The sequence below is a fragment of the Thalassophryne amazonica genome, chromosome 15, assembly GCF_902500255.1.
Source record: "Thalassophryne amazonica chromosome 15, fThaAma1.1, whole genome shotgun sequence".
NCBI lineage: Eukaryota > Metazoa > Chordata > Actinopteri > Batrachoidiformes > Batrachoididae > Thalassophryne > Thalassophryne amazonica.
In genome coordinates, this window is record NC_047117.1 from 74,475,462 (window position 1) to 74,486,377 (window position 10,916).

General features: G+C 39.9%; 2 protein-coding genes across 2 annotated transcripts in view; one reads left to right on the forward strand and one right to left on the reverse strand.

The window, feature by feature from the left end:
• LOC117525672 (lysine-specific demethylase 2A-like) overlaps positions 1-2,551 on the forward strand; it is a 29,207-nt gene extending 26,656 nt beyond the window's left edge. Inside the window, exon 19 of the mRNA XM_034187593.1 lies at positions 2,545-2,551. The gene's annotated coding sequence lies outside the window, so the exon portion shown is untranslated. The remainder of the gene's footprint in view (positions 1-2,544) is intronic.
• spcs3 (signal peptidase complex subunit 3) lies at positions 203-7,705 on the reverse strand. Its single transcript, XM_034187596.1, has 5 exons — positions 7,487-7,705; positions 3,961-4,034; positions 3,358-3,434; positions 2,851-2,966; positions 203-363 (listed from the first exon to the last, which is right to left on the reverse strand). The coding sequence occupies exons 1-5, from the start codon at positions 7,627-7,629 to the stop codon at positions 231-233; spliced, it is 543 nt and encodes a 180-aa protein (XP_034043487.1). The 5' UTR covers positions 7,630-7,705; the 3' UTR covers positions 203-230.
• Between the last annotated feature and the right edge of the window lie 3,211 nt (positions 7,706-10,916).

Consider the following 10,916-nt stretch of genomic DNA (forward strand, 5'->3'; position numbering starts at 1 on the left):
CTCTTACACACAAAAGACTAATCTCAGACACAGGACACAGCAAAATATTTTCATTGTGATTTAGATGCAGCACATTTTCACATCATGCGACACTGGTAAAAGAAAACAAAATCCCACAAAGGCACAGGTGTTCCAATCTCACATTTTATCACAAATTAAAATGTCACAAATGAACTAAGGGGCAGAACACAGAGTTTGAAAGGTGTGTGTGTTGGGACTTTTGCTTGGGTCTAGTAACTTTTGGCGCTCTCGTATGTGTCTGGGAAAGGAAGGCTGATGTGTCCTGTTCCGACCACTAGAGGGAGTATTCCTGCGTTGGGAACCACATTCCATGACAGCGTTAAAGTGATGTTCTTGTTGGCCCTGAAGAAGACAGACATGAAGTTTTATTTACACTCATGGATGTCAAACGGAGATGGGACTAACCTTGTACAGACAAACCTCATTAACCTGCGTGTCTGCTTTACTCATGGCTGATTAGTGGAACCTGATAATTTTAACTACCGTACAAGTCTTTAATTTGACCTTTTTTTTTCTCAAGGGATCTTCAGTGCAGATGATTCTGGATGTGATTTTCCTTTTAGAGCCTTCCTGCTAGTTCAGATTTGGCTGGAATTTATACATGCACCTACCACACGGTAATATCCAAAAATGTTACAATTGTCCTCATCACTGACCTGCAGCAACTTGAGAAGGAAGATCATCCTGAATGCACTCCAGGTGAAGTCATCCAGGAAGGAATCACGCTTCAAATGGTCAAAACTACTGTAACATGGCATGGTAAGCTGATATTTTTTTTTTTTGGTCAACCTCATTAACTCACTGTCCAATTTTGTGGACCCACAGAGGTTAATATGAGAACTATACTCAACAAAAATATAAACGCAACACTTGGTTTTGCTCCCATTTTGTATGAGATGAACTCAAAGATCTAAAACTTTTTCCACATACACAATATCACCATTTCCCTCAAATATTGTTCACAAACCAGTCTAAATCTGTGATAGTGAGCACTTCTCCTTTGCTGAGATAATCCATCCCACCTCACAGGTGTGCCATATCAAGATGCTGATTAGACACCATGATTAGTGCACAGGTGTGCCTTAGACTGCCCACAATAAAAGGCCACTCTGAAAGGTGCAGTTTTGTTTTATTGGGGGGGGGGGGATACCAGTCAGTATCTGGTGTGACCACCATTTGCCTCATGCAGTGCAACACATCTCCTTCGCATCATCCATGAAGAGAACACCTCTCCAACGTGCCAAACGCCAGGGAATGTGAGCATTTGCCCACTCAAGTCGGTTACAACGACAAACTGGAGTCAGGTCGAGACCCCGACGAGGACGACGAGCATGCAGATGAGCTTCCCTGAGACGGTTTCTGATAGTTTGTGCAGAAATTCTTTGGTTATGCAAACCGATTGTTTCAGCAGCTGTCCGAGTGGCTGGTCTTAGACGATCTTGGAGGTGAACATGCTGGATGTGGAGGTCCTGGGCTGGTGTGGTTACACGTGGTCTGCGGTTGTGAGGCTGGTTGGATGTACTGCCAAATTCTCTGAAACGCCTTTGGAGACGGCTTATGGTAGAGAAATGAACATTCAATACACGAGCAAGAGCTCTGGTTGACTTTCCTGCTGTCAGCATGCCAATTGTACGCTCCCTCAAATCTTGCGACATCTGTGGCATTGTGCTGTGTGATAAAACTGCACCTTTTAGAGTGGCCTTTTATTGTGGACAGTCTAAGGCACACCTGTGCACTAATCATGGTGTCTAATCAGCATCTTGATATGGCACACCTGTGAGGTGGGATGGATTATCTCAGCAAAGGAGAAGTGCTCACTATCACAGATTTAGACTGGTTTGTGAACAATATTTGAGGGAAATGGTGATATTGTGTATGTGGAAAAAGTTTTAGATCTTTGAGTTCATCTCATACAAAATGGGAGCAAAACCAAAAGTGTTGCATTTATATTTTTGTTGAGTGTATATTGACCTCTGTGTGTGGACCCCAATTTGTGCAAGTTAACGAAGTTCACCTGTATATAAACCAAAGCTTCTGTACTTTCTTAAGCCATTAAACATAATGCATCTGTTTTCATATTTCTCTACCAATGTAATGTCCAGCATTTGTAACCTGTCAGCTGTGTGTCTGTGCAGGAACACCTTATGGCAATAAGGAGGCATATCATGTTTCCAGTAATTTAACTTTACATCTGGAACAAATGACAACTTCCTTGCACATGGCTATTTTAGTGTCACAATGTGACTCGAATAAAATGCAAACTTCAGGCTGAAGTCGCTGTGATGTTTGAGCAAACATTCTGTGTTTGTTTTTGCTGCCAGAACATTTCACCTCAGTGTTACAACTGAATTCTCTTTGTTCCAAAATGGATTATAAATTTGAGCTTCAGTGAACATTTGTCTACAGTCGCCACTGTACCAATATGGAGTTTGGCCAAGTAAGCTTTGCATAGTGGCAGCATGTAAGCAACTCAATGTTTTATTATGCTAGTGCCATCTGCTGGACCGGAGGAGTGCACTGTGAAGTGAAAGTCTACAAATACAACGGACAGGAATCAGGATATAGACTTTTTTTTTGAGGTTATAAAGATTAAAAATGAATTAATTGTTTTCCTCCACTCTAACAGCAGGAAGTTACCCCTAGAACCAGTGTTATGCATTTAACCTCATTAATAACGCCAAGAACAGATCAACTATAACTTTGTTACATGTTAACATTTACTTATTCTGGAGTTAAATTAAAATCACAATCTGAAAGTTATGAAAGTACTGTGTCCCCACTTTGATTTCAGATCCAGCAACATTTTACATACAGTGAAAACTGTCTGACCTGAGTCCGTTCCCATCATCAAAGAAGAAGTATTTGGACTTCATGTCCTTAAGGTGCAGGGTCATGCTTTCACCTCGTCGAACAATCTTATCCCACAGCACCACCTGGTTCAGAGGCTGACACACACACACACACACACACACACACACACACACACACACACACACACACACACACACACACACACACACACACACACACACACACACACACACACACACACACACACACACACACACACACACCCTGCTTTTAGCTAGGCAATAAATATTCATTTGCGTAAAGAACCATTAATTCCTTTAAGGAATATTTATAGTAATCCAAGAAAATTCTGGAATGTATTTATTCTTCAGTTATGACAATATTACTTTACAAAATAATAAAAAATAAATAAAATTAAATTATGAAACAAGTTTTCCCCCTATTTACTTCATTGTAAGCCATGCACAAGAACATTGTCGTCAGTTAAACCCATCTCTATCAAACTCAATGGTGATTGTTACTCACATTATTCTTTGTGCTGTACTCAGCAGAGAGATAGAGAAACAGCTGTTTGACGTTCCAGTCAAAGATTGGCTGCAAATGTATGTTTAATTAAGGCAAATCCAGAAAAAAACAAACACTTAACAAGACATTAGTTCTGCAGCAGCTAATTCACAAAAACAAACTTGATAATACACCAATAAAACTTGCAGGAGAGTACAACTTCACTCAGAAGTGAAGATTAACATAAAGTGCACCCAGAATAAATTTGCAAAATTCTTAAAAAAAAAAAAAATTCACATTGTCATTATGGGGTATTGTGTGAAGAATTTTGAGGAAAAAAATGAAGTTCGTCCATTTTTGGAATAAGGCTGTAACATAATAAAATGTGGAAATAATGCAGCGCTGTGAATACTTTCTGGACACGCCGTATTTAATAAGCTGTAAGCAACCAGATAGAACAGACTTCAGCAAAAGGTCAGCAATCACATATATTTCAGATTACAACAATATGTACTATAGTTTGACAGTCACTTTATATTTTATTAAGAATAAACAGCCATTTGGAAGACATGGCTATAGTGTGCACAGAGTACTACCATTATCAAATATTATTGGAAAGGATATCAGCTGAGAGGTCAAAGGTGACGAACCCTAGATCACTGCGCTCTCGAGGTCCTGTGAAATCATCAACGTTCTTCCTGTTAGTGACAAAGAGGAGAAATTAACAAGGAAATGGTGCATTAGTATTTATCAGATTTTCTATAGTTTTGTGTTTTTTCAACACGTATCGTTATCGTCATACAACATTTAACATAAAACAAAGACAAACTGAACAGGCACAAAAAGGATTGGTGACAATTTAACCCTCCAAGCAAAAAAAAAAAAAAAAAAGAGAAAAACTTTCTTAAATAATGCTGCTCCATGATGGTGATGTTTGCACGTGTTTTGTGCAAACACATCTGACCCCTGATAAATACACTCTTCATTCATCTGCAGGTGAAAGCAAATTATTTTAGAAAAAAACCTTTGTGAAATCTGACCTCATGCCTGTGTGGAAAACCCACAGTGACAACAGCAGCATATCTTAAAGTCTTTGTGCATCGAGGTGAAACTCTGTACACTGACTAGGTCACCTCATTAAGACCTCAGACAAGTTTGACATTGGGTGTGTTTTGATTCTAATTTTGACCACACTGGGGAGGAGCATCAGAATCATTGTGTATGTGACATACTATTGACAAAGACTTTTCACAGTGAAACTTTGTATACAAGGTCACAACAGTAAGACCCTGGACAATTTTTATGTTGGCCTTTTTGATTCTAATTGTGACCACCAGGGGGTGTTTCTCTACATGATAACTTGGCAAAGACTTCATATAGTGAGGTGAGACTTGATACACAAGCTCATATCAGTAAAACTTTGGATATATTCAGCAATGGTTGTATTTCAATTCAAATTTTGTCCGTCATGGAGTAAGGTCTCTGAAAAGGACTGCATGCGAGAACTGACCAGGTGGCCATGGATTGTTGCAAAACTTGCTACTGTAGATGAGACCTTGCAGAAGTAACTGAAGCTTTGGCTTTGCCATGCAGGTTAGGATAAGTATTTCCCTTGTTATGGCAAAGATTATGCAAATTATTGGCTGAGCTAATAGGATTAATAAGTGAAATAGTTTTGACTGTGTTCCATTGGATACTTGGCCTCCAGTCAAACAAGGTCAACATCCATGGATTCTATGGTATGTCGCATAACGTGATAACATACGCCTTGTTTACACTGACAGTTCAAATCGGATCTCACTGACTGTCTGCATTATATATAGCAAGATACTCTTAACTATACTGACAGCTAGGTAACACGCTACGTCTAGGAAAAACGAACGACAGCAAACTGTGCCGGTTTCTGTCTAAAATGGTTAGGTGAAGCCTAGATAGCTAACAAGCACTTTATTTCCTCATCCTTCCTCAGTTTATTATTCTCTGGGTGCCATCGATTTTGACTGTTTTATTCAACTTTTTTTTCCCCACTTAGTCCAACTCCACAGGTAAGGCACCTTGAATCGACTATTATCTCTACGGTATTACATCATTGTTGTTCGTGTCACTGCAAGTGACACAGAGGACACTTTGAAATCCTATTTGAGTGACTGAGACGTTCAGATTGAAAAGGATTTGCAAAAATGCGATCTGAATCACATTTCAAACCACCTTCACATGTGGTTTGAATCCGCTTTAAGAAAGAAAAAAATTAAATCGGACCTCTTGGTTTTTCACTGTCTAGACTGATAGAAGAAGAAGAAAAAAAAAAATCAAGCTAGATACAAAATGGATATGCTAAAAATCCGATTCTGAGTGGCAATGTGAACAAGGCCTAAGTATAACAGATGGTGCAAACCATTCCTTTTTCAAACCCTGTTAGCGCAACCAATAATATGCATCATTTCTGACTAAAACTGAAGCAACTTTAACTTTTGACCCCCTGTACAATGATTTTGACCCCGTCACCATTTCTGCTGTTTTTACCTCTGCCAAGGAGGTTATGTTTTCGGTTGCGTTTGTTTGTTTGTCTGTCTGTTTGTCAGCAGGATAACTCAAAAAGTTTTGAACGGATTTTGATGAAATTCTGTGGAGTGGTTGAAAATGACAAGAGGAACAAGTGATTAAATTTTAGTGGTGATCCGGATCACGATCCGGATCCAGGAATTTTTTAAATGATTCTTCACCATTGCAGGATAGGGGAAATTTTGACATTCTAGTTTCTAACTCCACAAAAACAAGGCAGAAAGGCTTGAAAAAAAATTAGGGTGTAACATAGTCAAATGTTCTAACAAACAACAAAGTTTGGTGATGATCGGATCCGGATTCCGGATCTGGTGATCCAGAATATGCAAAAATATAGGGAAAATAGAAAATGTGTCAGTGTGAGGTGATAAATGAAGCTAGAGATGCACAACTAACACCAAATTGTAGCTAAATCTGTACTGATTCAGCAAGGTGTCATCAGATTTGATGTAGCTTCAAATGTTATGGAGCTAGATCCAGAAAAAAATAAGGAAAGTGATTCCAAGTTCTAGTGGTATGTTTTCATGGTCAAGGATGTCAAATATAGAAAGCCTTTATTGTCATTATACACAGCAAACACAGTCTGCATAGTACAACAAGATTAGGGAAACAAGACACAAAAAGGTGCACAAATAGGGAGAGCTGTAAGCCACTGCGTCTGCGCGCGCCGCCATCTTGATCATCATAAAATATAAAGGAAAGAAAAGTGTATGTATCATAGTTTTGGTTGTAACACTGAATTGTTGAATAGATCACTGTGTCAAGGAGAGAATCTCTTTAGGGTCAGTGACCCTATGGCCTTGTTTAGAGAAGTGTTTCATAAATGTTAAAAAATTCACATATTTGCAGTTTAGCTGAATAATAAATTGAATTTTGTCTCTTATTTGTTTTTGTCTATAAGCACATGCAATATCAATATCAGTGCTCAGATGACAGTAGCTTCTGGGAAAGGTGCAAGTTGCAATAAACTGTGATGCCAAGCGCTAAGGATACATGCTATCCAGTCACAGCAGATGAAACTTTTTTTTACTACTGAGCAAACATCATTGTTAGACTTTTTTAGGTTCAATGATTCCACAGCGTGTAGATGTTATGGCGTCAGTGACCCCATGGCCTTGGCGGAGGTTTGCACTCTCTGAGTGCTTCTAGTTACATAATGGCACTATATCATTCAGTCCAAATTATTTATTTTTGGAATCTTTATCATCAGACAAATAACGTGGTATACCTTTGAATATGGCTGGAACAATTGTAAATCTTTACCCCTGTGTAATCCTTCATTGACCCCTATCTTGACCCCACGGTACAGTGAGGCTGAACTCTTAAGTGTTGGTTGGTTGGTGCATATATAACCTCTTTGGGTTGGTGGTTCCAGCGACCTGCATGGCCCCAGAACAAAGCCCTCTCCACGTAAATGTAATTATAACGACGGACCTGAAAACCCCAGTGACTTGATGCTTTTTTTGTAAGTACATCTTGATGACCTGATCGTGCACATTTATGTCATTATTTTACAGATTAAAAACAGAGGCAGCACATTTATTTATCTGACTGCTGGTGGCTAACAGATGTTGGCTGTGAAGCTTACAACATGACTTTGGAAACGCGGATGTCCACAGGAACTCTTCTGTCTTTAAAAGCTGTCGTGATGAAGCAGCCGAAAGTTAAAGCTGCCATGACACTCAGAGAGAAGGCAAACAAAGAGTTGGCCCTCGACAAAACCGTGTTCATCTTGAAAAAATCAATAGCGGCAGCTACAAAAGTCAAAGAATGACAGCTATTAGCTAGTTAGCTGCAGTGTACAAACCAAACAGGAAAAGTCAAGTTTTCCCAAAAATACAATCTACTTCCTCATGAGATTTTCAAAATAAAGCAGACAGCGCGATCGTGCAGTGAAAGAAAAGTGATTTGTTTTGTCCACAGACTAGTTTAAACAGGAAATTATGAGAAATATATGAAATCTTGTTTTTTCGAACATTAATGAAATATATCGTTCATGAAATGCAGTGTTTTGCCGAACTACATGTGAGGATTTATGTTGTTCTGAAGGGCCTTTCACACTGAACACGTCAGACGCGTTGTGTGAAAGGCCCTTGACACTTTTTGAACCTCTTATGTCATTCCCTGTAATGCTTTTACAGGCCTGCTAACTGATGTAATTTTTAAATCTTATTATAAATGATAAATTTAGCTCCATTTTTATCCTAATTACTAGGGTTTGAAAAGTAACTGTTTTATGTATATCATGCTGATAACTTGACGAAGCAGGAAACCAGAGCGATGACTAGGCGGTAGTGACGTCATCTGACACTGGCGCTTCAAAGCCGCTGAGCTGTATGTATGGAAGCCACCGCACGTCCATCATGTTCGAACGTCAACAATTTCGAACACTGAACCCAGCTGAAGCTCTCAGTCTCATTTCTTTCTTTTAGTTTTTCTTTGCGGCTAAATTTTCAGGTCTTCTTTTTAAGAAAATCCTCCTCTATAGCACTTCATCATGAAGCTTTGGTGATAAAATGCAAAATTTGCACTGTGCACAATTTCTCCACAGCCACATAAGCCTGTAACTTCTTCTGGGTTGTCTTGGTGTCTTTCTTCAATTCTCTACTTGCACAGTCAGTTTTTGAGAACTATCTACTCCATGCAGATTTACCATAGATCGAGTTCCATACTTTCTTAATCTTCTTTGTCTTTTGGCAGCTCCCGTTAGGGGTCGCCACAGCAGATCAATCATTTCCATCTCACCCTGTCCTCTGTATCTTCCTCTGTCACACCAACCACCTGCATGTCCTCCCTTAGCACATCCATAAACCTCCTCTTTGGCCTCCCTCTTCTCCTCCTGCCTGGTGGCTCCATCCTCAGCATCTTTCTCCCTGTATACCCTGGGTCCCTCCTCTGCACATGTCCAAACCATCTCAATCTCGCCTCTCTGACTTTGTCTCCAAACCGTCCCACCTCTTACTTCCCTTCCACTTGGTCTCTTGCATATACAATATGTCTACCTTTCTCCTCCATCATATCAGCCAGCTCTCTCCCTTTACCAGTCATACTTCCAACATTCAAAGTCCCCACTCTCATTTCCACCCTTCTAGTTTTCTTCTTCTCCCGCCATTTGTGGAAACGTTCTCCTCCTCTTCTTTGCCGTCTTAACCAACAGTAGCCCAATTCCACCAACACCCTGTTGGGCAACAGCACCAGTTGCGGACGTTGTTAACCCGGGCCGCGACCGATACGGTATGGAAATTCGATTCTTAGTCTGCATAGTTGGGTTGGCTTGTTTTACGCCGGATGCCCTTCCTGACGCAACCCTCCTCATTCATCCGGGCTTGGGACCAGCACTCAGAATGTACTGGCTGCACACCCCATGTGGCTGAGTTCCATACTTTCTTAATAATTTATGTAAATAAAATCCAAGACATATTCAGGGGCAGCGTTACCATCAGAGGGCCTCATTCACAACTACCACAAAAAACTCCAAGCTCTCATTGATGCTGAAGGGGGCAATACACGGTATTAAGAACAGGGGTATGTCAGCTTTTGAGCAGGGTCATTTGGGTACTTTCTGTTGTCATTATGATTTAAAAAGCGTAAACACAGCTGTTTGACAATAAATGGCTTCACCTAACCACTAACCATGAGTGGAAAAAATATTATCTGAAAAATGGCCAAAAAACAAAAATTCTACCAGGGTATGTAAACTTTTGATGATGCACAATTTATTTAATTGCAACCAGAAGCCTATAACTTCTTCAGTGCTCTGTGTCTTGGTGGCTTTCCTCACTCGTCTCCTGTTAGCACGGTCTCTTACTTTTTGAGAACTGTCTGCTCCACACAGATTTACCATAGAGGACCATACATACATACAAGGCTCGACAGACGTTTTGAGTTTGACCCAGAAAAAGTCGGGTGTGGTTCTCCATCTTTTGCATTTTGAAAAACCAACATTTTTCAAAATTGTACCCAGTGAGTCAAAACAACACACATTCTCAAGAAATGTTGTTTTCTTACAATGCAAAAGATGAAAAACCACATCCTACCTTTTTTGGATCAGGCTCAAAACTTCTCAGTCGCCCCCATACATATATATGTGTGTGTCTAATTCTGTGTCGAAGAGTTTAATAGATCTTGCCAGTTGTATGTCTTCTCTCGCAGATTATTAGGTGAATTTTTTCAGAGCAATGCAAACTACACGTAGAACACTCGCTAGAGTGCATACCTACACCAAGAAGGTGCAACAGTCAAGTCATATTAATCTGTAATACTGAGACGACTGTGTGTGTATGTCCCTCATCTATCTAAACAACTCGGAACTGAGCCAAACTTTGCACACAGAGACTTTGATATAAGAGAAGTGACATGAGCTGTTGAACAATTTAGTAGTAGAAGTAGTAGTAAAGGGGAGAGACACTTTTGGGCTGCATCATCATTTGGAAGTGTGTTAAAAGGTTGGTATCATACTTTACTGTTCTCTTCTTTTTTGTTTGAACTTTTTACGGCTTCATTTTTACAAGTAGTAGTAGTAGTAGTAGTAACTGTCTCTTCTTGAGGCAGCTTCGCTGCGCCCTAGCAGTTCTCTGGAATCTGGGATAGGTGGGAGGTGATAGCTTTGTTGGTGACGATGAAGTTTTCGCGTCAGTCTCTGAATCAAACCTGATGTCTGCCAGATTTGTGTGTGTGTTGTCAGGATATAGAGATCATAGGACAAGGCGACAAAGGTCAAGGTTGTGTGCGTGGTGCAGTTGTTATACTTTTTGTTTTTGGTTCACAATTAAAATAAAGATTTGAAAGTGTGATAATGATGATTTTTTTTTCTCCCAAATACCAAGAGTCACGGTTGATCATATTAACACCGATGTGTGAGATGTAAACGCTGTCACTGTTTCAGAACATCGAAGTGTTTTTTTTTTTTTTTTTTTTCGTTCTAAACCCACGTGGATTCAGAAACAGTCTGCAGCACACGTGGTCGTGCATGTGACGTCGTGCGCGTGGAACACAACAACAAAGCCTCTGAACCAATC

Coding starts and splice junctions, on each gene's coding strand:
- spcs3 (XM_034187596.1), bottom strand. CDS start 7,629: ATGAACACGGTTTTGTCGAGGGCCAACTCTTTGTTTGCCTTCTCTCTG. Junction 2,967..3,357: donor AGTACAGCACAAAGAATAAT/GTGAGTAACAAT, acceptor TGTGTGTGTCAG/CCTCTGAACCAGGTGGTGCT. Junction 364..2,850: donor GATGATGGGAACGGACTCAG/GTCAGACAGTTT, acceptor TGTCTTCTTCAG/GGCCAACAAGAACATCACTT.